The sequence below is a fragment of the Mustelus asterias genome, chromosome 5 (assembly GCF_964213995.1).
Source record: "Mustelus asterias chromosome 5, sMusAst1.hap1.1, whole genome shotgun sequence".
NCBI classification, from domain to species: domain Eukaryota; kingdom Metazoa; phylum Chordata; class Chondrichthyes; order Carcharhiniformes; family Triakidae; genus Mustelus; species Mustelus asterias.
In genome coordinates, this window is record NC_135805.1 from 141,291,827 (window position 1) to 141,319,788 (window position 27,962).

Below are 27,962 nucleotides of genomic sequence, written 5' to 3' on the forward strand. Positions count from 1 at the left end.
TGAAACACCTTTTGACAACAGCAACTTGCAGTTATGTAACACTTTTAACTTAATAAAATGACTAAGGTGCTTCACATCACAAAGCAAAATTATACCCAAAATCACATAAGGAGATAACATGGTCAAAGAGATGGGTTTTAAGAAACGTCGTGAAATAGAAAAGAATTGTTGAGAGGTTTAAGGTAGGGAATTCCAGAGCTTTGGGATTTGGCAACTGAAGGCACCAATAAAGGAATGATTAAAATCAGAGCTGGTCAAAAGCCAGAATTAGAGGACTGCAGATATAGAATCATATACTGATTGCAACACAAAGAGCCCTTCTTGTGCCAGCTCTCTGCAAGAGCAATTCGCCTAGTGCCACTCACCTGGAGGATTGCTGGAGAAGATTATGGAGGATATGCAAGGATTTGTAAACAAGGAAGACAATTTTAAAATAGAGTTGCTGCTTAACTGGGAACCAACGATGGTGAGTGGGCACTATGGCAATGGGTGAAAGGGACTTGGTGCAAATTAGGGTACGATAGCAGGTCTTTGTAAAATCTCAGATTTATGGAAGGTGTCCAGGAATGCATTGGAATAGTCATTTCCAGAGGTAATAGAGACTTCGATGCCAACGTCTCAGGGGGGTAATTAGCTGAAGCAGGAACAAAATTGAACAATGTTACAGAAGTAGAAATAGGCAGTTTCAGTAATAGCGCAAATATGTGGCCAGAAGCTCATCTCAAGGTCAAATATGACATCAAGGTTGCAAGTAATCTGGTTCAGCCTAATTTGCCAGGTAGAGATGAAATCAGTAGCTGGGGAATTAAGTTTGTAATGAGGTTACTGGCTGTCAGACAAGCACCTAACACTTTCGTGAAGGTGTTGTGAGAAGTGATGGTGAGGTAGAATGAAGTATCACCAGCATCCATATGGAAACTAGCACTGTGTTTTCAGATTTTATCACTAAGGGACAGCATGTAGATGAGAAATAGGAAGGGGTCAGGACAGGTCCTTGGGTGGGGGGGGGGCGGTACCAGAGGGAATGAGAAGGAAGAAGAGACTTGGATAGACAAGAAAGGAACCAGGCAAGTGCCTCCAATTGGACATGAGTGGTGAGGCTTTGGAAGATGATGATGTGATCAAAAGCCTCAGACAGATCACAAACAACGAGGAGGAATAGTTTAATTAAAGCAAAATACTGCAATGCTGGAAGTCTGAAATAAAAACAAAAAATGCTGGATAAACTCAAGCAGGTGGGACAGCATCTGTGGAGAGAAACACAATTAATGTTTTGAGTCCATATGACCCTTCTACAAAACTGTGATGAATTGTATACTTGGGGAGGGGGTGAGGCAGAATGGAAAGTCAGTGATAGGTTGGAGTTAAGGAGTGATTGACAAAGATGTCATTAGATGCCATTAGGGACTGAAGAGTGTTAGTAGTGGCAAAGGTAGGATAGCCAAATGTGTTAATAGGAAAACAGAGGTCAGTGCTCAGTGGAAGCACAACTGAATAACAAGGGACAGTGGCCATGTAGAGGAGAGATGGGTAGTGCTGGGACAAGCCAGGGAAATGGAATACTGAAAACAAAAGAGGAGGGTCAAGATGGAGGGAAAGTTCATAGCCTTAAGTTGTTGAACTCGATGTTGAGTCCAGAAGGCTGTAACGTGCCTCATCGGAAGGCGAGTTGTTCTTCCAGTTTGCATTGGGCTTCACTGGAGCATTGCAGGAGGCCAAGGACAGATATGTGGGACTGAGAGCAAGATGCTGAATTGAAATTGCAAGCAACATAAGGTTGGGGTTATGCTTTGTGGATGGAGCGAAGGTATTCTGCAGAGCAGTCACCCAGTCTCCCCAATGTAGAGAAGACTGGATTGGGAGCAGCAAATACAGTAAACCAAATTGGAGGAGGTGCAAGTGAAACTCTGCTTCACCTGAAAGGAATGATGGGCCCTTGGACAGTGAGGAGGAAGGAGGTAAAGGGGCAGGAGTTGCACCTTTACAATTGCATGAGGAGGTGTCATGGGAAAGGGATGAAAGGTTGGGGATGACAGAGGAGGGATAGTTTGTCTTTGTCATTTTCAAACAGGATGTCATTTGTGACTTTGATGAAAAGGTCCATATACATATCAACCATACAAACCTCATCTACCCCTTCTGTTACTTCATCAAAGAATTTGATCAAGTTAGTCAAACTTAATTTGCCTTCAACAAATTCAAGCTGAGTTTCATTGATTTTTCAAATTAATTTATGGGATGTTGGTGTCACTGGCTAGACCAGCATTTATTGTCCATCCCTAGTTGTCCTTGAGAAGGTGGTGATGAACTGCCTTCTTGAACCATTACAGTCCCTGAGGTGCAGGTACACCCACAGTGTTGTTAGAGAGGATGTTAAGCCAGTAACAGTGAAGAAATATTTTCAATTCAGGATGGTGAGTGATTTGGAGGGGAACCTCCAGGTCGTGGTACTCCCAGGTATCTGCTGCTCTTGGCCTTCTAGATGGTAGTAGTAGTGGGTCGGGAAGATGCTGCCTAAGGAACTTTGCTGAATTCCTGCAGTCCATCTTGAAGATGGTACACATGGCTGCTACTGTTCACCGATGGTGGAAGGAGTGAATGTTTGTGGAAGGAGTAGCAATCAAGCGGGCTGCTTTGCCCTGGATGTGTCAAACTTCTGGGTAAGATGCTCTGTCAGAGAGTCACTCGATGGGCCAAATGGCCTCCTCCTGCACTGTAGGAATTCTATGGTTCTGCGGAAAGACTAAGATGAAGTTAACAGTGAATGGTATCTGGCATTGGGGATCCTGCAGGAAAACAGTGGCTGGAGTGACTTGGGCCAACAACACACCTGAGTTGTCACTGTGAAGTTTGCAACACCGCCTGAGGAAGATGAAAGATCAGTAAGAGTGGGGTGTCTAATCCCAATCAGATGTTTATATCTCAGAAAACTTGTGAATAAAAGGTTAAACGAAAAAGCTCTAAAAAAAAAGTGTTTTGAATCTTTCGACATGCAGTTGTAGGAGGTTACAAAGGTAGGGAGGGGTGAGGCAATGAAGGACTGAGAACCAATGTCAACTAATACTTACTTTTGCCACCTGGAAGTGAACCACAGGTTGAGATTCTCCAAACTAATTGGACCTCCCCAGATGTTCTTTAGCTGCTTGTGTGATCCAGCATAGGATGTGGTAAGAGGAGAGACATAAATTGGGTAGCCAATCGGCTGGTCACATGAGGAATTGATCATGTTTCTCAAGGCCTGCTTGGCATTCTGTATGCTGCCTCGCTCTGGGTTGCGGTTCTGGAGGAATACCAGCTCTAGTTGCTGTCCTGCCCACAGCCCCTTCACACATTCCTTATTGACCTATTGTGAGAGAAAAGGAAAAATCCTCCAAATTTACAACATTGGTACAGCACCATGAATGTTATAAAACCAATGCTATAAGTAGGATCCTCGACTAGGAAGCGCGATATGCCATATAAGTAATCCAATAGGGAGTTCAGAAGAAACTTATTTACTCAGAGAATGTGGAACTCACCACCACAGAGAATAGTTGAGGCAAATAGTACAAATACATTTAAGTAATAGTTAGATAAGCACATGAGGGAGAAAGAAACAGAAGTTTATTTTGAGAGGGTTAGATGAAGAAAGGTAGGAGGAGGCCAATGTGGAACATAAATACTAGTGAAGAACAGTTGAATCTTATGGTCCCCAAATTTAGGCCCCCCACAAGTGGAAACATCTTTGCTACATTTAACGATGGTAATTTTAAAGACCTCTTTAAAAAAAACAATGCATTTTCATCGTGCCTTAACTTATCTCAGAATGCTTTACAGTTACCTACATATTTTTAATTGTGGTCACTATTGGATTATAGAAACACAACAGCCATTTAGCACAAAGCAAGGTGACACAAATAATGATGAGGTAATGACCAGATAATCTGGTGATGTTGTTTGAGAGATAAAATATTGACCAGGAAAACTCTCCTGCTCTTCTTCAAAATGGTGCAATGGAATCTTTTACATCTACCTTAAGAGGGCAGATGGGGCTTCAATTTAACAGTTCAGCCAAAAGGTGGTACCTCTGATGCAGCACTCTCAGTGCGCAGTCTGGATTATGAGCTCAAGACTCCAGAGTGCTCTTGAACACATGACCTCATTACTCAGAAGCAATAGTACTACCACTTGGCAAGGGATGACATCAATTAGTTCATCGCCTTTTCCAGAGAAGAACACTGGTCTGTTTGGTACATGTGCACAAGAAGTACATTGACAGTGACTACCTTCACCACTTTAAAGCTGAGATAGCGTCGATGAAGCATAATTATCTTGTACTCATCAGCTCCATCATCAACCACATGCCTGAGTGCGAGTAGAGCCTCTGCGTTTGACAGGATGGACTGGCGCCACAATGGGTCTCCCTCGTGACAGATGACAAGTGTCCGTTCATGGCTGGTGATGGCTCCGTACAGCATTTCAGGATCCTCGTATTCATCAGAGGAGGTGAAGTGATCCTAGACATAGAAAACAAAGTCACTGTTATATCAGGCATTGCATAATCAGAGTCTCCTTGGGGCTAGAGTTTGAGAATATGACTAGCAGCTACTCCAACAAAACCCACTGTGAAGCTGCTGCTATGCTGACAGGGGTTTTATCTGCACTATATTTCAATCTCACTACAAAAAACAAAATGCATTTCCTTTACCTCATGGCCTTTTTCCTCACTCAGCTCAATTTCTCTCTCTCTGCGACACCCCAATCTTTCTATATTTCTGACTCAGGCTCTCTCTCTAACCCTCTCTCTGTGGCACTAATTTCCTTCTGCAACTCTAGTTTCTTTGCATATTGTGTAGCAAGTCAGCCTCTCTCTTGTCTTTTAAACCATCTTTTCCGTTATATTAGGAGAAATAGGGTAGGCAGGAGCAATATGGTCTCCTTGAAAAGTGATAATGCTAGGCATATTGGATAATTACTTTACATCAGTATTTACAGCAAAGGAAGTGTCCAGCATGTCAGAAATCCCAAGGAAACTAATGTTGAATCATGGACAGGGTTTCACTAAAATTAACATAAGCAAAATAACAGTAATGAAGAAAATAGTGGCACTAAAAAATAATTACCCAGGATCAAATGGTTTCCATCCAGAATTTTAATGGAATAGGTGAGAACACTCCAGATGCCCCAACCATAATCTTCCAATGTTTTCTCAATTTGGGAAGCGTTCCTTTAGATTGGGGAATTGTGCATATCCCTCAGCTATGTAAAAAAACAAGAAAACCTAGACCAATTAACCTAACATCTGTTGATGGGAAATTACTAGCCTGAATAGCTTGAAATCATTCAGCTGATTAAAGAAAGTCAGCATGAATTTGTAACGGGTAGGTCATGACTGATGAACAGGGTACTTCCTAAATAGCAAGATATTAGAAACAATGGAGACTTGAGGTTCCGGATAGGTAAATCATTAAAGTATCATGAACATGTACAGAAAATAATTAAAAATCTAATCGAATGCTAGCCTTTACACTTGGAGAAATACAAAAGGGAATAAATCATGCTTCAGCTGTACAAACCCTGGTTAGACCACAGCTGGAGTATTGTGAGCATTTATGAACACTGCACCTTAGGGAAGGGTGTATTGGCCTTGGAGGGAGTTTATCAGGATGCTACCTGGACTCCAAGGGTTAAATTATGAAGATGGATTATACGAACTAGAATTATATTCTCTGGAATTTAAAAGGATATGCACTGATTGATTTAAGTTTTCAAGGTATTAAAGGGAACAGATAGGGTGGATAAGAGAATTTCTGTCAGTTGGGGAATCCAAGACTAGGAGACATTGGCCGGAATTCTCCAGCCGTTCACGTAAGTGGTGTTCTTTGGTCTTGCTGTGGTGAATGGAGATTTGGCTGTGCGCCAAATTCTCCGTCCCCACTTGCAGCAGCGACGGGGTGTGAATGGCCGGAGAATTTTGGCCATAGTCTAAAAATCAGAGCTAGACCAATCTAAAAATCAGAGCCAGAACAATCTAAAAATTAGAGCTAGATCTATCAGGAGTGAAATTAAGAAACATACGCACAAAGGGTGGTAGAAGTTTGAAACCCTCTCCCAAAAGAGCCACTGATGCTAGATCAATTGTTAGTCCTAAATCTGAGATTGATAGATTTTTGTTATCAAAAGGCATTGAGGGATATGGGGAAAAGACATATATGGAGAGAGGTTGCAGTTCTGCCATTATCTCATTTAATGGCAGAACAGGGTCATAGGGCTAAAAGGAACTCCTGTCCCTTTATTCCTAGATGTGCAACGTGCATGATACTTTAATGATTTAATGATTGTGCCCTGCACAAATCTGTCAGCCTCACACAATGTGCAATGTATTAGCAGACTGTCCAATATTCCACTGCTGCTTTGATTTCTTCTCACTGATTGATTACTGAGAGTAGGCGGCACAGTGGTCAGCAGCACAATTCCAATTCATGATAGGATCCTGTCTAGTCAGCCAGTATTGTATACTGGCCAGGTAAGTTTGCTGAACTATGCTTGGATCTAATACTCAAACCTAAGGCATTACTTTAGCAAACATAAAATCCACTGTTTAGATCCCTTCTGCTGCGTGAATCCACAAATTTACTCTCAGGAAGCATAAATAGCGTTGGAATGCAAACAGGAAGCTCCTGCTTACTCCAATTAAATGCCTATGCAGTGTCTGTATCTAATACCAGATCCAGAGAAAATAGATTTCCCTGCGACATCATCAGCTCAGGAAATTACCCCAATGTCACCTTCACCTCAATCTTCAGGGTAATTTTGTACAACGGTTTATGTAACTGGACTAATTGAGAGAATGTAGGTTCCATTCCTACCAGGGTAGTTTGAAAGTTCTGAATATCTGGAAATAAAGTGTGGTATCAGTAAAAGTGACCATGAAGCTGTCAAACTGTCACAAAAATCCAACGTTTCACTAATGTTCTTTAGGGAAGCAAATCTGGCATTCTTAACAAATCTTTTTTCATGATTCCAGTAGCATACCAACTTTCCCTCTGAAGTGGCCTCAGAAGTTCCTCAGTTATACTAAATTGCTACCAGTGCTTTAAGAGGATGCACTGCCGACTTCTCAGGGCACCTAGGGATGGGCAATAAATGCCAGCTTTGCCAACAATGTCCAGAACACAAGAATTAACTTCAATAAATGTCAAAACAAGTGATCTGAAGGTCAAGGCCAACAGTGCACCCTCTAATTCCTTTCGACAGAGTGCTGTCTGATCTCTTGTTCATGGTGCACTATGACCCCTCGCCAAAAGTGACTTCTCACCATCACTTCCAATGGAACATCAGGAGCTGTGATTCTGCAATGACAAGGAACTGATGACTATAGGACTGTATTCTGACATTGAATTAGATCTGAACCTCAGCTTCAATTACGTGTTTTTGTTCCACATCTCTTTATCCACTTATCAACAAAAATCTAGAATCTACAGCCCTTGCCAACTGGATGGTTAGAACGGGAAGGACCTGCTCCAGATCCTGTACCTGCAGACATTGCGGGGCAGCACAAACATCAGTCTTGTCCTAAAATGGCAGATAGTTAGGGGAGGGAGGGTGCATGGTTGGTGCACCTCTGTAAATCTAGGGGTCAGGTTGTCACTCCAGCAATTATCTCAGTTTCCCACCTCCTTTGGGGTGTTAGTGCTGTTTCTTGGGAAGCCTAGGTATTTACCTGGGAGTGAAATTTAGCCAAGCTGTGCTGCAGGAGGCGGAGGAGCCTTCCACAATAGCCATGAGTTGGCCTCCTCCCCACTGAGGATGTGTGTCTAAAGTGCAGTCTTGCTGAATGTATTCCCCTATCATCCTGTCTAGCAGGATGGTCTGCTAAATATCTCCACTAATGCTTTAAAATGGGTTGAGATCCTAGAACTCCCTCCCTAACAACACTGTGGGCGTACCTACACTATAGTGGTCCAAGAAGGCAGCTGATCACCACTTTCTCAAGGGCAATTAGGGATGGGCAATAAATGCTGGCCTAGCCAGCAATGCCAACATCCCATGAATGAAATTAAAAAATACATTTTGCATGGCTATGGGGAAAAATCAGATGGATAAGTCTTCAATGAGCTAGCACAGGCATGATAGGTCAAATGTTATCCTTCTGTGCTATGTCCTTTTATGATTCTTATTCTATTACCCTGTTAGCTATGTTATGCCATTACAACACTCTTGGAGAGTTTACTATACTTCACTGCATCCCAGGGCTTACTGGTCTGCCTGGTCAATGAATCTCATCTGATTCTCTGATGAGCCTCTGAACACAATATTTACCTGGTGAAGCTTCAGGGACATTCGGATTCCTGGGGCAACGACTTTATGAAGCAGATCTATGTCTTCAAATATCCATTCCTGCTTGGTGGTGATTCTGAAATCCCCTTTAAATAACGCATGGAGCCCGTACAGAAATGATTCCAAGCTGAAAAAACACATGCATAGTTCAGTCCCAACTAGATCATGCTTATTAACCCAGTAGTGACAAAACACCTATCTCCTCAATAGTCTATTCCCAATAATTCCAGTGTTTATTTTGCACAAAAGAAAAACTGATTTATCAGATAATATGAATCAAGCAATATAAATCATGCAGCAATCAGCACTTATTATTACCAATCATTCAAGTTAAATAACTTCAAATTAAGAAGAACAGATTTTAATAACATCTACAACAGTTAAAAACTCGAGACTGGCCGTTTAGCAGTGAAACCAGAAAGCACTTATACACAAAAAATCACGGATATCCGGATATTTTGCCTCTTAAAGGCTGTAGATTCTAGATTTTTGTTGATAAGTGTATAAGGAGATGTGGAACAAAGACACGTAATTGAAGCTGAGGTTCAGATCTAATTCAATGTCAGAATACAGTCCTATAGTCATCAGTATCATTCTTCTGGTGCCATTAATATAGCATAAGGCAGTCACCTTAATCTGGCTGAAGCATTTGGCTCCAGCTCCTATAGTTGAGGCATTTCATCTGCATCCATTCTTACTATGTTGGGTAGAGGTTCTCTGAGTCAGAAGGTGCTTTGGTGTAGCATCTGATTTGAAAGGTGGCACCACCAACAGTGCTGCAGTGAATATCAGGCTGGAAAATGGGGTTCAAGGGCTCGAATTTCACTGAATCGGGATGACTTGGGAGCTCTTTAAGAATGACAGGGGGGAGTCCCAATTCCAGGATTCCTAATCCCAAGCTAAGGGGTTCCGAGTATCAGGAGTGCCTCTAAAAGGTGCAAGCGGGTTCAGGTCGTGAGCCCGCATCCTGCACTCCTGAGTTGGCCAACTCCATTGAGGAGATGGAAATGTACTAGTCTTCCACAATTTTCATGGAGTAGGGCCAGCTCTTCAAAGAGTCATAGTTCACCACACCTCAGAGGTGTCGTGACCACAATCTGCATGTGGGAACCTTTTTTGAAAGTTAAATGCAAAAGGTTCTTTTCATGCCTCTTATGCCAAGGTGTACCCAACCACTAAACCCTATGACCCCTCATGGCCCATGTCAAACATGCCCCTCGCCCAAACACCTAATAGCATTTCATGCCCCCAATGACATGGTGTGCCTTTCGCCCACTTCCTATGGCCTCTCCTGCCCCTATGCCAAGGTATGCATCCCGCCCACCTCTTATGGCCCCTCAAACAACCCTTTGGCCCCTCATGCCACCATGCTAATGTACTTCATTTCCATGACCAATCACTCATTATATACTGTAGGTAACAATGAATGCTATATTGACAGGAGGATGAGTAAAAAAAAATTCATTCGTTTATAACATTTCGCTTCCTTAAAAAAATCTCAATTTTACTAGAAGCCAATTAAAGTGTCAATCATCCAGACCCTTTAGAGTGTCAATAGCAGAAACTCAAGCACCTAAAACATCTAACTTGTGTAAATAATTATTGTTAAATTGGCAGTATGGATCCAAGAACCAGAGCTGTCAATCAAACAATGTTTTCTCTGGGACTCAGGTGATATAGTACTCTAATAGATCTCTGCGCTCTCAGCAAAGAATACATAATAAGGCTTGGCTAATAGCCTAGAAATCCATTAGCCTGTTGAAATATCTGAGCTCCAGGATAAACATAGTTTAAAGCACAGCTCTGGTTCTCTCATCTATGCTGCACAATGTTTTATTTATGGAAGATAATGACGTTTCACATCTTTACGGTTTCAACTACTGATACTTTAATGGGTCTGGATGATTGACATGTATTGGTCTGTAGTAAAAAGGGTTTTTTAATACAGTAGAAAGTTATCAATCAATGAATTTTTTAAGAAAATCTTTAACATTGTCCTACTGTCAATATAGAGTTCACTGGTTTTGTATAATGTGTAGTGGGTGAATGGGCATAGAAGTGCCATAGCTTGGCATGCTAACTTGTCAGGCCACAGGAATTGTTTGGCAGTACACACCTTGGCATGAGGGAGTCACGAGGGTTGCATGGAGGCATACTTTGGATCATAGGCAGCAGGTGAGGAGGCATGAGGTGGCACAGATGAGGCAGGGGGAGCATGATAGAGTGAACTGAGATGAAGTCCCAAAGCACTGAGGCAAGCCTTTTAAACAGACTGTCTCCCAACCCAGGCGCCCTTCTGGCTGCCTTTGAACATTTTTCCTGGGTTTGCTGGCCCAACAGTAGCCCACAACCTCCCCCCACCCTCAGCCTCTCTCCCTGTCCCTGCCTCACAATGAAAATTACATCCCTGTGGGCACTTTTTCTTGAGGTGGACGGGCCAAGCCAGGAATTTTCCCAACTCCTTTTACCAACTCCATTTGTCTGGACTTGAAGCCACAACCTTCTGACTCAGAAGCAGATATGCTGACCCCTGAGCCACAGCTGGCACTGCAATTGCCATTTTGGCTGAACTCTCTCCTGTATGAGCCTTCTCTCAACTCATCAAACTCATAGGAGAATTTGGTTAAGAAACATCTGGAGAAAAAAGAATCCATTAGATAAGAAATAGAAGAAAGGGAAAGAGCTAGGAAAAGTAATATCATGTGTGCTGCGTTGTTCATCCTAGGAAATAAGTAGTATGACAGGGGATTGTCAAGGAATTATTTCCTTTCATGCAGAAGGCTAGCAGTATAAACTGGATCTTCAAACTAAAACAGCTGTCCTGCTGTCATCTGAGAGTTACTGAAATTTACAAGGTCAACAAATGATTTGACAGCATGCACACAGCTACTGATGAACAGGATATCTGAGCTAATCAGAGCAGGCACATTTTCCATAACAGGAACACGGCCAATTTGTTTATCATTGCTCGGATCAGTACTGCGATGTGCTGACTTGTAATATTATTTACATTAAAGTTCTTATCCTTATGTTTCAATCCCTCCATGGTTTCACCCCCTCTACCTCTGTAATCTCCTCCAACCATACTCCCTCGACGGTTTCTATGCTCCTCTTACCCTGGCCTTTTGAGCTTCCCTGATTTTAATTGCTTCATCAATGGTGGCCATGCCTCCAGCTGCTTGAGCTCGATGCTATGGAGTTATTTCTCTAAACCTCTCCATCTCTTCCTCCTTTAAGATGCTCCTTAAAAACTTAACACTTTGATTAAGCTTATCGTCATATATCCTGATGTGGCTCAGTGCCAAAGTTTGTTAGATAATGTTCCTGTGAAATGTCTTGAAATGTGTTACTATGTTAATAGCACTGCATAAATACAGGTTTTTGCTGCAGCAAGTTTGCTGCAGGTTTTGGACCTGCCCCCATGAATACTTCTGTGCAAATTATCTTGTGGATAAACTGTTTACATGGATTTGTCAGCTGGATAAATATTGTTGCAGTGGTTCCTTTCCATTCACAGTTAGGCACATGATGAAAGGCCATGTTGTGCTTTGGGCTGGAAATCAAATGGCCAGATACATTGGTCTGTACTGAGATGAGCCACTGGTCACATCATGAACAACCCCTGACCTATTACATCTCAAGGAGAAATGATTTATCACATAGAAAATCCCATTAAATTTTTCTCAGATCTCTAAAAGGTGAAGGAAAATCTAACAATATCACGCTTGGTTGGAAGTATTACCTAATTTTATATAAAAAGGAACAGACTGATGAGAATTTTGATTTAATTTGCTTTTTTTTAAGAGACTACTTTGTTAGAGTATTTCCACCTCTCCTGGATTGTCATAGAATTAAAACTTAATCTCCCAGACACTCCTGTGAGCAAACAGCTTCGAGAAAATCACTGGGGTATTTCATCTCCCACTTTGCTCCAGGTTCTGGCCAGTTGCCTGTCAATTGGCAGGGTTGTAATGTGCCCAGAATGCACAAGAGCACTGATATATATGCGATCAAACTGGTTATGGATGGACCAGGCAATGAATGGATCATTCTAATGAATGGTCACAAGATTTGCTTAAGCTCAGATGTTGGTAGACTTGTTAAATATTTCTAGATTTTAGTGTTTTTGTTTATGTTAGAGTGGTTTCTGAAGTGCAGAGGATTGTAGATATGGTCGCTGCCATTATTGTCTAATGTGACGATACTATGCCTTTAAGAAATGTATTTTGTGTCATGTTTCTTGTGAAGGAGATGTTAAGATTCAACTCTGATTAAACGGTGCCACTTTGTCTGCTTCAGGCATCCCACCTGCTGACAATGCAGAAGAATAATTGCCCCTAGATATTGGGGTGTTTGTTTTAATCTGAGCTAATGCAGTTTTGCTTATTTTTTGGGTTTCAGAATAAGATTTAATTAGATTGATTGACAAGAGTGCATCATGTGCTAAGGGAAGAGCTAGGCCTGGAGGGAAAAGGCATGCAGTTTCTGTTAGATTTGCAGGGCGCAGCTGCTCTTCTCTCTTTCTCTCACTGGGGATTTTAGTCTGGGACCTGCTAGAAAATAGGTATCCCTCTCCAGAGGTGTTAAAAGGCTTGAAGACTGGCAACCCATGTAAACCTGTGTTGTTTTGCTAACTGATTTTGTAGAGGAGTTTACATCTATGAGGAATATTGCTTGAATTGAAACTAATAGTGCTAGGCTAGCAGTTAAGAATTGTACCTGGTCACATTTAAGTATTTCAATTGGTAAAAGTTATGCTCATTCTTTTTGCTATAGTTAAACTGTACTGTTAAGTAAAGTTTGTTTTAATAAAAGCTTCCTAGTGGGTCAATAGGATCACACCTGGAGTGAAACACCCTATCCTCACACTAATTCCAAAATCAAAAATAGTTGGGGTCTACTCCAACTTCATAGTGTATCTTGGAGTTTCTGAGATAGTCCCTGACACTGATTACAGCTGGAGTCAACATACTGATGGCAGGAGAGGGTAGGATGGATGGTAGAAAACCCTGGAACACCTAGATAACAAGGACACCTGTGTCAGACTCCTATTTATTGACTACACTCAGCCTTCAACACCATTATTCCCACGAAACTCATCTCCAAACTCTGTGGCCTTGGCCTCGGCACCTGCCTCTGTGACTGAATCCTGAACTTCCTAATTCACAGACCACAATCAGTAAGGATAGGCAACAATACCTCCTCCACGATCATCCTCAACACCAGTGCCCCACAGGGCTGTGTTCTCAGCCCCCTACTATACTCCTTATACACCTATGACTTGTGGCCAAATTCCCCTCCAATTCGATTTTCAAGTTTGCTGACGACACCACCGTAGTGGGTCGGATCTCAAATAATGATGAGACAGAGTACAGGAATGAGATAGCGAATCTGGTGAACTGGTGCGGCAACAATAGTCTCTCCCTCATTGTCAACAAAACGAAGGAGATAGTCATCGACTTCAGGAAGCGTAAAGAAGAACATGCCCCTGTCTACATCAATGGGAAGTAGAAAGGGTCGAGAGCTTCAAGTTTTTAGGTGTCCAGATCACCAACCACCTGTCTTGGTCCGTCCACGCTGACACTATAGTTCAGAAAGCCCACCCACGCCTCGACTTTCTCAGAAGGCCTAGGAAATTTGGCATATCAGCTACGACTCTCACCAACTTTTACAGATGCACCATAGAAAGCATTCTTTCTGGTTGTATCCCAGCTTGGTATGGTTCCTGCTCTGATCAAGACTGCAAGGAACTACAAAAGGTCGTGAATGTAGCCCAATCCATCACGCAAACCAGTCTCCCATCCATTGACTCTGTGTACATTTCCCGCTGTCTCGGAAAAGTAGCCAGCATAATGAAGAACCCCGCCCACCCCGGACATTCTCTCTTCCACCTTCTTCCATTGGGAAAAAGATACAGAAGTCTGAGGTCACGTACCAACCGACTCAAGAACAGCTTTTTTTCCTGCTGCCATCAGACTTTTGAGTGGACTTACCTTGCATTAAGCTCTTTCCCTAGCTATGACTGTAACACTACATTCTGCACTCTCTCGCTTCCTTCTCTATGAACGGTATGCTTTGTCTGTATAGCGCGCAAGAAACAATACTTTTCACTGTATGTTAATACATGTGACAATAATAAATCAAATCAAAGAAAGCAGAAGAAGATTGTGTTTACTCAGATATGGTGACCCCAGGTAAGTTTGATCAGCTCGGAAACCATTTCTACACAGGTGTGTAGTTTCCCAGAATTTCACAGTCCTACAGCTGCTGTCAAGCTAGTTTGAAGCCCAGAGCCTCACTGGATTCCTGTCGAAACTCACTGATCTGAGAGAATCTCTCTTCTGTTTGCAAGCAAACTTACACTAGCCACAGACCATTTGTTTTAGGGATTGAGGGGAAAATACTTCCCTTAATACTTTCCTTTTTTTGGAATTTATTTAATTGCCAATTGAAGAAATATTTACAATCAACCTCGTTCCATTGAGTATCTGATCATCACTGTCCACTGTTTTATTAAATTAATCGCATTCTTAACCCATATTTGCTCAGCTTTTCTGTTGAGAGATAACTAGACTTCAAGGGCAATTAGGATCAAAAGAAGAATTATAGAATCCCTACTGTACAGGAGGAGGCTATTCAGCCCATCGAGCCTGCACCGACAACAATCCCATCAGGCCCTATCCCCATAATCCCACATATTTACCTTGCTAACCCCCCTGACGCTAAGGGGCAATTTTGCATGGCCAATCAACCTAACTTGCACATCTTTAGACTGTGGGAGGAAACCCATGCAGCCGTGGGGAGAACATGCAAACTCCACACAGACAGTTACCTGAGGCCGGAATTGAACAAGGGTCCCTGACGTTGTGAGGCAGCAGTGCTAACAACTGTGTCACCGTGGCCAATAAGTGCTGGCCTAGCCAATGACACCCACCAGCCATGAAAGAATAACAAAAGACAATTTATTTTGCTGAGTCTTTCCCTCATATCTACTATTGCTTGAGTCGTTAACTTTCTACTATGATATCTAGTTCTGAGATCACAAATTGAAGTAAATAATCTGTAATGATTTATATCAATGCCTCAGAAATTCAAAAACCTGGATTATTTTTGCCCTTAATCTTCTTTTCTATAAAAGCCATTTCAGCCTCTCCGTATAGCTCACTGCTAGAATGACTGCTCTGAACCTATTCCAGAATATCACACGTGTGGTCTCACCCATGGTTAAACTGACTTGTTTCAACTTGGAATCAAATATACTTTGGAGCACCCCAATGTTGGTTCACCTCACCGATAACAGTTTGATAAAATAAGACAGTAGCCACAACTCAATCCATTTCCATCTTTGCCCACTTTCTGTGAGGTATACGTGGTTTCATGGTTTTTGGGCTGTATAATTATGACTGCTTTAAATTCCATCTGAGGCTCCATTAAACGATGAGCTTATTTATTCCGAATCCTCTTATTTATCTTGTTTATCTTCATAGAACAAAGAACAAAGAAAATTACAGCACGGGAACAGGCCCTTTGGCCCTCCAAGCCTGCACCGACCATGATGCCTGACTGAACTAAAACCTCCTACCCTTCCGGGGACCATATCCCTCTATTCCCATCCTATTCATGTATTTGTCCAAACGCCCCTTAATCACATGGATAACTTTGCCCACATAACCTTGGTGTCATCAGCAAAATCTGTATTATCACAAGAGTACAAGGGCGGCACGGTAGCACAGTGGTTAGCACTGCTGCTTCACAGCTCCAGGGACCCGAGTTCGATTCCCGGCTTGGGTCACTGTCTGTGTGGGGTTTGCACATTCTCCTCGTGTCTGCGTGGGTTTCCTCCGGGTGCTCCGGTTTCCTCCCACAGTCCAAAGATGTGCAGGTTGATTGGTCATGCTAAAATTGCCCCTTAGTGTCCTGAGATGCATAGGTTAGAGGGATTAGTGGGTAAAATATGTAGGGATATGGGGGTAGGGTGGGATTGTGGTTGGTGCAGACTCGATGGGCCGAATGGCCTCTTTCTGTACTGTAGGGATTCTATGATTCTATGATACCCGTTTGATAATATCTCAGTACACGTGCAATATGGAACTGCATACAGTAGGAAGAATTTTGAAGTTCTACAGTGGGTATAGTACAGTTTCACTAGGATGCTGTCTGCTATGAGGAAATACAAATCAAAATAAAGATTTCAGAGTTAGAACATAGAAAGCCACAGCACAAACAGGCCCTTCGGCCCACAAGTTGCGCCGATCACATCCCCACCTCTAGGCCTATCTATAGCCCTCAATCCCATTAAATCCCATGTACTCATCCAGAAGTCTCTTAAAAGACCCCAACGAGTTTGCCTCCACCACCACCGACGTCAGCCGATTCCACTCACCCACCACCCTCTGAGTGAAAAACTTACCCCTGACATCTCCTCTGTACCTACCCCCCAGCACCTTAAACCTGTGTCCTCTCGTAGCAACCATTTCAGCCCTTGGAAATAGCCTCTGAGAGTCTACCCTATCCAGACCTCTCAACATCTTGTAAACCTCTATCAGGTCACCTCTCATCCTTCGTCTCTCCAGGGAGAAGAGACCAAGCTCCCTCAACCTATCCTCATAAGGCATGCCCCCCAATCCAGGCAACATCCTTGTAAATCTCCTCTGCACCCTTTCAATGGCTTCAACATCTTTCCTGTAATGAGGTGACCAGAACTGCGCGCAGTACTCCAAGTGGGGTCTAACCAGGGTCCTATAAAGCTGCAGCATTATCTCCCGACTCCTAAACTCAATCCCTCGATTAATGAAGGCCAGTACGCCGTCCGCCTTCTTGACCGCATCCTCCACCTGCGAGGCCGATTTAAGAGTCCTATGGACCCGGACCCCAAGGTCCTTCTGATCCTCTACACTGCTAAGAATGGTACCCTTCATATTATACTGCTGCTTCATCCCATTGGATCTGCCAAAATGGATCACCACACACTTATCCGGGTTGAAGTCCATCTGCCACTTCTCCGCCCAGTCTTGCATTCTATCTATGTCTCGCTGCAACTTCTGACATCCCTCCAAACTATCCACAACACCACCTACCTTGGTGTCGTCAGCAAACTTACCAACCCATCCCTCCACTTCCTCATCCAGGTCATTTATGAAAATGACAAACAGCAAGGGTCCCAGAACAGATCCCTGGGGCACTCCACTGGTCACTGACCTCCATGCAGAGAAAGACCCCTCCACAGCCACTCTCTGCCTTCTGCAGGCAAGCCAGTTCTGGATCCACAAGGCAACAGCCCCTTGGATCCCATGCCCTCTCACTTTCTCAAGAAGTCTTGCATGGGGGACCTTATCGAACGCCTTGCTGAAGTCCATATAGACCACATCCACCGCTCTTCCTTCGTCAATGTGTTTGGTCACATTTTCAAAGAACTCAACCAGGCTCGTAAGGCACGACCTGCCCTTGACAAAGCCGTGCTGACTACTTTTGATCATACTAAACTTCTCTAGATGATCATAAATCCTGTCTCTCAGGATCCTCTCCATCAACTTACCAACCACTGAGGTTAGACTCACCGGTCGGTAATTTCCCGGGCTGTCCCTGTTCCCTTTCTTGAATATAGGGACCACATCTGCAATCCTCCAATCCTCCGGAACCTCTCCCGTCTCCATCGACGATGCAAAGATCATCGCCAAAGGCTCCGCAATCTCCTCCCTCGCCTCCCACAGTAACCTGGGGTACATCCCATCCGGTCCCGGCGACTTACCAACCTTGATGCCATTCAATAGTTCCAACACATCCTCTTTCTTTATGTCCACATGCTCGATCCTTTCTGTCCACCGCAAACCAGCAGTACAACCACCCAGATCCCTTTCCACCGTGAATACCGAGGTAAAGTATTCATTAAGCAGCTCCGCCATTTCTAACGGTTCCGCACAAACTTTTCTCCCTTCACCTTTTAAGGGTCCTATGCCTTCACATCTCATCCTTTTACTCTTGACATATTTGTAGAAAGCCTTGGGATTCTCCTTAATCTTACCCGCCAAGGCCTTCTCATGACCCCTTCTCGCTCTCCTAATTTCCTTCTTAAGCTCCTTCCTACATCCCGTATACTCCTCTAAATCCTTAACACCTCCTAGCTCTCTGAACCTTCTGTACGCCTCTCTTTTCTTATTCACCAGGTTCATCAGTTAGGACTTCTTTCATTAGAACAATGCAGAGTGCAATAGAATATGATAGAAATATTTCAAATTATGAAAGAATGGGTCAGGATAGACTGTTCCATAAATGAGGGACCTTGAACAGGAGCATAGGTACAAGATTAAATTTAAGAGATTTAAAACAATGAATGAAAGAAGCATCTTTACAAAGAGAATTGAGAGGTTATGGTTCACTTCCAAGGTTAGAAGTTCAGTTAAGGCAGAAATGTTGTCAACATTCATGATTAGACTGAATGGATAGTTGATCAAGCACTCCCATCAAAATAATATGTTTCCATTTTCATCACCTATGTTCAATATCAGGCAATTTTAATTTTGGGTGTTATTTTTCCCAGTAATTTCACAGCAGAATCCAGAGAAGCGGGCAGGAGTAGAAGGGGACCATTGGAGAGGAGACAGTGAGAGAGATTGAGAGTCGGGAATGAGGAGAGGTAGGCAGAGGCAACAGGACAGTAGAGGCAGGGAGGGGATCATGGAGGAGGGAACAGAGTAGCAGTGAGGGGGTTGAGAATGAGGAAGACCCCATCAGAGGTCCAGAAGATAGTTTACAGGTCAGTTGCTCTCCCATTTTGGAAGGAAAGCCACAGCTGGTCAGCAGGGAATGGGGAGTGGTGGCGGATGGTGTTGAATGATTGGGGAGAGAGGGGTCCACTAGCATCAAGGAAAAGCTCTCGAGGGAGAAAGTGAAGTTGGGTTAGGGTGTGTTTCACTCTGGAGTGGTTAAAGTGCCAGTGGGTGTGGTGGTGATATCACGTATCTCACAGCTCACGGATTTATATCTTTGATTGAGTCCAATGGGGGAATCGGTAGTAAATGGAACTGCTACATTGTAATTTCTCCTTCAGGTTAAAGTCACCCCTTCCTCCACTCACAGAACCTCACTTATTGTAACAATAATTTTATTTGTAATGTGCACTGTAACATTTTACAGCTGAATTGGCTAAAACCGTGACAGATTACCTGATGGACATGTTGTGCGTTGCTGTACCTAAAGCTCTTCTGCCAAAAATAGAGAGACTGTAACAAAGGGTTACGAGTGGGGAATCTCCATCACTTCTCACAGGCTGTAAAACAACACAGAATAGGTCAGCATTACATGCAACTCATAACCGTACACTTGAGAGCACAGCTTAGACCACAGAATCACGCAACACAGTGGGAGGCCATTCCCCCTGCAAAAAACATAACCAAATTCTAAGTCAGTAACAAGAGGCAACAGATTTAAGAAAATTGACAAAAGAACCAGTGGTTAGATGGGGAGATTCTTTTCCATGCAATGCATTGGTATACTTAGAATGCATCGTCTGAAAAGGATGTGAAATCATATGAAATAATATCTCTCAAAAGGAAAGGGGAAAAACTTGCAGGGTTGTAAGGATGGAGTGAGGCTAAATAGATCACTCTTACAAAGAGAAAATATTGCAGCTGCTGGAAATACGAAGTTAAAAACAGAAAATGCTGGAACTGGAAAATTAGGAACAAGAGGAGGCCATCCAGCAACGTGAGCTTGTCTGCTATTCTGATCTGTACTTTAACCCCTTTTTCTCCACCTTCATTCCCTAACCCTTAATACCCTTGCGGAACAAAAATCTATCAGCTTCAGTTTTGAAATTTTCAACTGACCTTCAGCATTAACAGCTTTTTTGAGAGGGCACGGCGTTCCAGCTTTCCACCACCCTTTGTATGAATAAGTGCTTTCTGGCATCACCCCCGAATAGCCCAGCTGTAAGGTTAAGATCATTTCCCTTTGTTCTGGATTTCTCCACAGAGGATGTAGTTTCTCTGTATTTGTCCGATCTAATCACTAAATTATCTTAAACACCTCAATTAGATCACCTCTTAATCTTTGATACTCAGGAGAATACAACTCCCATTTATGTAACGCTTTTAGCCCTGGTATCATTCTAGTAAATCTACACAGCCAAGGCCAATCTATCCTTCCTGAGTTACGGTACCAGGAAGTGACCACAGTATTGAGATGGGGCCTGACAAGAGCTTTATATATGGGTACATAAACTCCAGCCTTTTGTATTTCATATTTAACTGGCTTTGAGTCATTAACAAAGATGTAAAAATAAAATTCATACAAGTGGAACAGTGAGTGACAGCACTTTAGTGATTAACAAGATAACACACATAAGCAATATTAAACAAACAAAAATTGCAAAACAAATATACTTTCTCACTTGTTGCTGCCCTAGCTACATCAAGTAGCACGGTAATCATCTGGGTTCTCTGCAGGCAGGATTTTGTGCTCAAGGGTCCGAAGTGGGACTTGAACCCACAATCTTCTGCCCAGAGGCAAGAGCCGCACCAACAGTGGATCTTAAAGGAGGAAGTACAGGTAGAAGGGTACAAGAGAATGCCTGATGCCTCACAGTTGCAGTGCTGCCCCATTGAGAACATGGCCTTGGTTATATGGGGGAAAGAGAGGGGGCTTTTTAAAAATCAGGCACTATGATTCTAAATGTAATGCCTGCAGCCCAAGACATTTCAGTAATAATCTGGAGTGGTGTCGGGGTCATAATTCAGCATCATTCTTAAAGGGAAAAATATACTGACTTTGTGAATGGGATTTCTAAATAAAAAAGTAACAGATTGACGCTGGAATTGCGGGCTTAATAATTATCAGACAGAATTGAATAGACTATGCTCTTCACACTGGGATAGAGAAGGCTAAGGATTGGGATTAGTCAGAGGCCATAAATATAACACAGTCACTAATAATGCGGGAGGGATTCTCTGGCCTTCCCGCAGTGCGTTTCTTGTAGCAGGAGGCGGCGCACCATTCGCCGGTGGTGGGATCATCTGCTTCCACTTCTCTCAAAGGGATCTCTCATTGACTGCACCCCATGCCACTGGGAAACTTGCAGTGGGGATGCACTGTCAGCAGAACTAGAAGACCCCACTGGCGTCATGAGCTGAAGAATGTGGTACTTGCTACCACATGAGGCAAATACCAAAGAGGTACTTAAAAAGAAAATTACATGAAGGGGAAATAAATAACATTTATTTATTAGTCACAAGTAGGGTTACATTAACACTGCAATGTAGTTACTGTGAAAATCCCCTAGTTGCCACACTCGACGCCTGTTCGGGTACACTGAGGGAGAATTTAGCATGGCCAATATACCTAACTAGCATGTCTTTCAGACTGTGGGAGGAAATTGGAACACCCAGAGGAAACCCACGCGGACACGGGAGAACATGCAAACTCCGCACAGTTACCTGAGGCTGGAATTGAATACGGGTCCCTGGTGCTATGAGGCAGCAGTGCTAACCATTGTGCCCTCGTGCCGCCCTGGTATAGAGGTATACTGAGGAAGCCATAGCACTGGCATAAACCAATTGAGTCAAGTGGCATGTTTTTTGAGAAAAACAGACTTAACATTGAATCTGTACAACTCTTCTTCAAGATGAGTCATATGGACTTGAAACATTCACTTTGTTTCTCATCCCACAGATGCTGCCAGGCCTGCTGAGTTTTTCCAGCATTTTCTCTTTTTATTTCAGATTTCCAGCATCCACAGGGTTTGCTGTTATCACAGCCTGTTTCTGTATTGTGCACTTCATGCAAGACAATATGGAAACAAAGGAAAATGAACACAATGACTAGGAATGAGATTGTGGGAAGGTGAATCAAGAAATATAATTTAATTGTGTACCTTTGTCCTTTTACTGGTGCAGTGCTGAATCCACTCCAAATAAGTATTACAGAAGCTGGCTCTTGAGATTCCCTTGAGGCAATGGTCATAGTCTTCATCAATGTTCACATTAAAAACCCCTGGGTCCCTGTCGATGTAATTCCATGCTGTGCACGGATGCAGAGCTTCCTGTATGGATTCATTGCTTAACCAGTCTTCCAGTTTCGGAGAGTGAATCAAGTAATATATTATGCTCTGTCAAGAAAAATTCATTAATACACAATTTCATCTCACGGTTGTAACAGATGTGTTAATTTATACCAGCTTATCTCAGTACAATTCTTTTCATTAACAATGTTTCAAAGACATTAAGGAATGACTTGAATTCTACTTTTTAACTATTTAACGCTGCAATATAAAACACACATTTTAAAATATTCATTTCATGAAAGGAGGGCCTTAGTGAGAACTGTTTGCATTAATACAGCAAAGGAGATGTAACGAGAGTTTACTAAATATTTGGTCAAGGATGTAGACTTTTAAGAGAAAAGGGGAAGTGAAGAGGGGCAGGGATTTAGGGAGTGAATTCAGAACGTGGGACTTAGGTTACTTATCCTGCCAGATTCTATTGTGGATCAGGACAGAAATAACTTCAGTGCAATGTAGTCAAGTGCTCCCTGTCATGTTCATCAGCACAATGTTCGTAAAATTCAACTGCTCTCAAATCATTCCTAAGATTTAGCAGAGGTCCCTCTGCTTTATCTGACCCTGCCTTTCTCAGTTAAAGACCTGCATCCTGAGTTTATTACCACTGGTCACTTGTTTATTATAAGCTCACATCTGTTGGTTTCAACCATGTCCCATTCTGATTTCTATCTTCCATGTAACTTGTACCACAGACACACCCTGCAGCTGTAGCTTCTCACTAACAAGAGTGTACTTGGCCCATGTTAATTTCACTGCTGCTCTCTGGTTGCACAATAATGTGCCAACCATGGGTTAGTGGGTATTTTCCCACTGAATCAAATGGTCATGATTTTAAGCTCCACTCCAGAGACTTGACTACAAAAGTGAACTGAAATTGCAATGTTATACTGAGGGATTGCAATACTGTTGGAGTTGCCATCCTTCGGAAGAGACATTAAAAGGGGTTCCATCTGCCCTCTAGTTATTATCACATTGCTGTTTGTGGGATCTTGTAACAGTGATTACATGAAAAAAGATAATCCATTAGGCACTTTAAGATGCCCTGAGGTTGTGAAGGAAACTATATAATTGCAAGTTGTCTTTATTACTCATAGTATAAAAAGGTTGGGAGAGTTTATGCCACCAGCAAAACTCAGACCTCTGACGACCAACACTCAAAACATTTATCTGTTGGCAATTAACTCGCTGCCACTGAACTTCTTTACAGAGGGGCATGTGTTTCAGATACAGACAGGACCTGGGAGGTATGCCTTTGGGAATCCGTATGTAAAGCTTTCCTTTTGCATCCTTGATGCAAGTCATTTCCTACAATGCACCTTTAGGGGATCCCTTTCTGTCTTCAGCTTCTGGCACATAAATAAACAGTTGGAGCAACAGGGCAATTTACAAACTATAAAATCTCAATTTTAAATATTTAAAAGGCTGTTTAGTTATTGCTATATGAGAAACGACACAAGGTAGAGTGGGAAATGAACAGATGGAGGATGAAGCAGGCATATTTCATTGACACCAGCTGTAAGTGGTGGGCACTATATTGGGAAAATGCACTGCTTTGTACATTAACAGTGCAGTGATACAGTTACAAACTTATATTCTTGAAGGTGTCATCACATGACCACCCAACTCCAAATGTCCAAGCCCCATGCTCCCACAATTGGTCAACATACTTACCCTCAAGGTGCCCCGCCACCCCCCCACAAAATCCCAACACTGATCATCTCATACATTCATCCCCATAATTCACCAACATCTCTTGGCCAATCAGAAAGTGAACAGTCTCTTTGTTAGCCAATTGGATGGTTCTTAACTATAGTCAAACAGCCTTCTTCTCTATCGCCAATGTTTTTTTATAACTACCAAACACAAGTACTGAATGAAAATTGTATAAATAGGTAAATTTTTAATATCCCAATTAATTTTATGAGAACCAACTCATCAGCGAGTGGGGAGGGCCAGGAACGCAAACTCCCAACAGGCCTCAAGAGTTCTGCACAAGCACGGACTGGGAGCTAGCTGAATATGTGCAATCTGGTGTTTCGCTGATTCTTGAGCTGGGGACGGGCCCATGACACCTGCACAAAAAGAAAAGGGTGCAAAGAATTGGGTCTTGTGACCCAGGAGTGGGGCACCACATCCAGAGGAGAGTCCCAGTCAGGGAACAAAGAGAAATTCCAAAAGAGGGTTCTCGACAGAGGACAAGGAGAGGTCCCTGAAAGAAAGAGATGAGCAAAGAAAGAGGTTCCCAGTCATAAAAAGCGATGGTTGGCAGATTTTGAGTAATGACGTTTCAAGAGAAACCCTGAAGATCGAAGAACACAGCAGAAGGTTAGTGATTCTGTGCTGCAGGTCACTAGGACAAAGGTAACCCTTTGGAACAGTTGCATTCTGCATGGTGCAGCCAAGGTGCTGAATAGTGTTTGAGAGTTGGTGCTGGAATGTAGAGTCAGGAATCCAGGATTAGAGAGTCTTGGGTGATGAGATTGAAACTTTGCGAGGTGAGCTGTCATTGAGATAGTCCAAGGAGGAGAGACTTCTGGAAAGAATTCCAAGACTCGGTCTTCGTGAGAGGGGCAGAGCTTCAATGAGATTGATTGATTCAGAGTGTTTGCTGGTGTCTGGGTGGGTTGCTGAGAAATCCGTGGGATTTGTCTGTCTTGGTCAAAGCTGCTATTCAATGTGTTGTGTGTACATTAGACCACAGTTTGTCTGTTAATTCACATTAATTTTCATCTTAACCCTGAATGTTAGGGTATAAGATAGATATTGGAAATTGTTTTATCTTTCTGAACTTGTATGATAAAGTGGAATCTTCTGGCTTTATTCTCTTATGTGTCTTGGATCTCAAACTTGGTCTACTTTAAACAAAATGTTACTGGTCCCTTACCAGATCATACCAACAACTTGGGGGTCTAGTCCGGGATCATAACAATTCGCTCTAGGGTTTTGCTCACAATAGTATCCTGGAGGCTAATCTTCAATACTTCAGGACAATCCTGGAGGCCTGGCAACACTATCACCAGTTAGTTTAGACTCAGTTGCCACAGGCAGATCTAGTGAGCTTTAGCCAGGCCACCAGAAAGGCTTTCCCCACCACCTAAATAAAATATAAACCCAAACCCATCTCCATCTCATTTTCTTCTTCTGCCAGTTGTTGTCCAAAAAGGGTTTCAGTTAAAGCTGAGTTGCAATCTGATTCTCATTGCTTTATCATAGCTGGCAGTTATGACAGGCTGTAGGAGGAAGATCTAAAAAAAAATAGGAGGTGGAGGCAAAATTTATGAAGCAAAATAGCATACTAGAAACTTACTCGCCTACTACTACCTTTACGTAATAGGTGATAAGCATCTTTCGCAGGTCAAACATCTGCAGCATACACGCTGCATTGTTGTCACTGATGCTGTAGCCTTCCAGCACGTATTTAGATGATGTAACTTCCCAGGCCAGCCAGCGTTGGATAAAAGCTGCATTAAATGACAACATGTGAGGTAAATGCCCTGGCTCGCAGCAACAGCAGCAGCTCTCGTCATCCTCGACCCCCTCTGTTATCGCTTCAACCTCCCTCTGTTGGCAGTATGTGCCTGAAAAAAAAAACCAAGACAACAAATTATTTTTGAGGTCAATTAGCTTATCAGGCTAAATACAATATACCCTGCAGAATATGTACCCTAAAATATATATCAAACAACATAACCCATATAATACATCCCAAATGTTCATTGTACAATAAATCCAGTACAATATATATCGTACAATATATACTAGACAAAATGCAGCTACAATTTATAGAGTACACTATAACCTGTATAATAGGTCCTGTGCAAAATGTTCCAAACTATGTACCCCATACAGCATGTATTGTACAATATGTACCACCATAACACATTCAGCACAATATATCTCATGCAATATGCACCATACAATACATCCCACACACGTTGCACAAGGCAAGAACCTACCCAATATGGACTATATCACAGACCATAGAACAAAAAAAAAAATCCATTTAGCATCTTTAATATAATAAAATATCCCATGGCACCTCACAGGAAGCAACATAAAACAACATGAGAACATATAAACTACAATTTTTAAAAGAACTTTATTTATTAATGGGATTTGCTGACCAGATGAGCACTTATTGCCCATCTCTCGCTGCCTTTGAACTATGTGGTTTTAAGAGTCAACCACATTTCTGTGGGTCTGGAATCATGTGGGCCAGACCAGGTAAGGAGGGCAAATTTCCTTCCCTAAAGGGCATTAATGAACCAGATGATTTTTTACGACAATCGACAATGGTTTCATGGTCATCATTAGACTTTTAACTCCAGATTTTTGTTAAATTCAAATTTTATCATTTGCCATGGGAATTGAACCTGGGTCCCCACACTGGATTACTAGTCCAGTGACAATAGCACTGTGCCACTGCCTCCCCATATAATACCATATAATCTATACAATATTAACAGAATATATACCATACAATATGAACCAAGCAATATATAGTCTATGATAAACATTGTGAACTTAAAGGAAAGACTTATATGTATATACTGCTTTTTCAAACACCAGACATAAAACACTTTACATTCAATGATGCTAAATCAATTATACATTAAATTTCCCACAAGCAGAATGTACAATATACACCAAATAATATATTTATTTGATATATTAACAATGTAATTACATAATTACAGAATAGAACATAGAAGAACATTACAGCGCAGAACAGGCCCTTCGGCCCACGATGTTGCACCGACCAGTTAAAAAAAAAACTGTGACCCTCCAACCTAAACCAATTTCTTTTCGTCCATGAACCTATCTACGGATCTCTTAAACGCCCCCAAACTAGGCGCATTTACTACTGATGCTGGCAGGGCATTCCAATCCCTCACCACCCTCTGGGTAAAGAACCTACCCCTGACATCGGTTCTATAACTACCCCCCCTCAATTTAAAGCCATGCCCCCTCGTGCTGGATTTCTCCATCAGAGGAAAAAGGCTATCACTATCCACCCTATCTAAACCTCTAATCATCTTATATGTTTCAATAAGATCCCCTCTTAGCCGCCGCCTTTCCAGCGAAAACAATCCCAAATCCCTCAGCCTCTCCTCATAGGATCTCCCCTCCATACCAGGCAACATCCTGGTAAACCTCCTCTGCACCCTCTCCAAAGCCTCCACATCCTTCCTGTAATGTGGGGACCAGAACTGCACACAGTACTCCAAGTGCGGCCGCACCAGAGTTGTGTACAGTTGCAACATAACGCTACGACTCCTAAATTCAATCCCCCTACCAATAAACGCCAAGACACCATATGCCTTCTTAACAACCTTATCTACTTGATTCCCAACTTTCAGGGATCTATGCACACATACACCTAGATCCCTCTGCTCCTCCACACTATTCAAAGTCCTCCCGTTAGCCCTATACTCAACACATCTGTTATTCCTACCAAAGTGAATTACCTCACACTTCTCCGCATTAAACTCCATCCGCCACCTCTCGGCCCAACTTTGCAACCTGTCTAAGTCTTCCTGCAAACTACGACACCCTTCCTCACTGTCTACCACACCACCGACTTTGGTGT

At 42.6% G+C, this 27,962-nt stretch overlaps 1 protein-coding gene across 1 annotated transcript in view; it reads right to left on the reverse strand.

Moving 5' to 3' along the window:
- Positions 1 to 27,962, reverse strand: part of LOC144494026 (pecanex-like protein 2) — a 209,129-nt gene that overhangs the window by 32,112 nt on the left and 149,055 nt on the right. Inside the window, exons 31-36 of the mRNA XM_078213600.1 lie at positions 25,694 to 25,950; positions 22,187 to 22,420; positions 19,482 to 19,585; positions 8,302 to 8,446; positions 4,266 to 4,496; positions 3,069 to 3,343 (exon numbers count right to left, since the gene is read on the reverse strand). Of these exons, the coding sequence (XP_078069726.1) occupies positions 3,069 to 3,343; positions 4,266 to 4,496; positions 8,302 to 8,446; positions 19,482 to 19,585; positions 22,187 to 22,420; positions 25,694 to 25,950 (1,246 nt within the window). The remainder of the gene's footprint in view (positions 1 to 3,068; positions 3,344 to 4,265; positions 4,497 to 8,301; positions 8,447 to 19,481; positions 19,586 to 22,186; positions 22,421 to 25,693; positions 25,951 to 27,962) is intronic.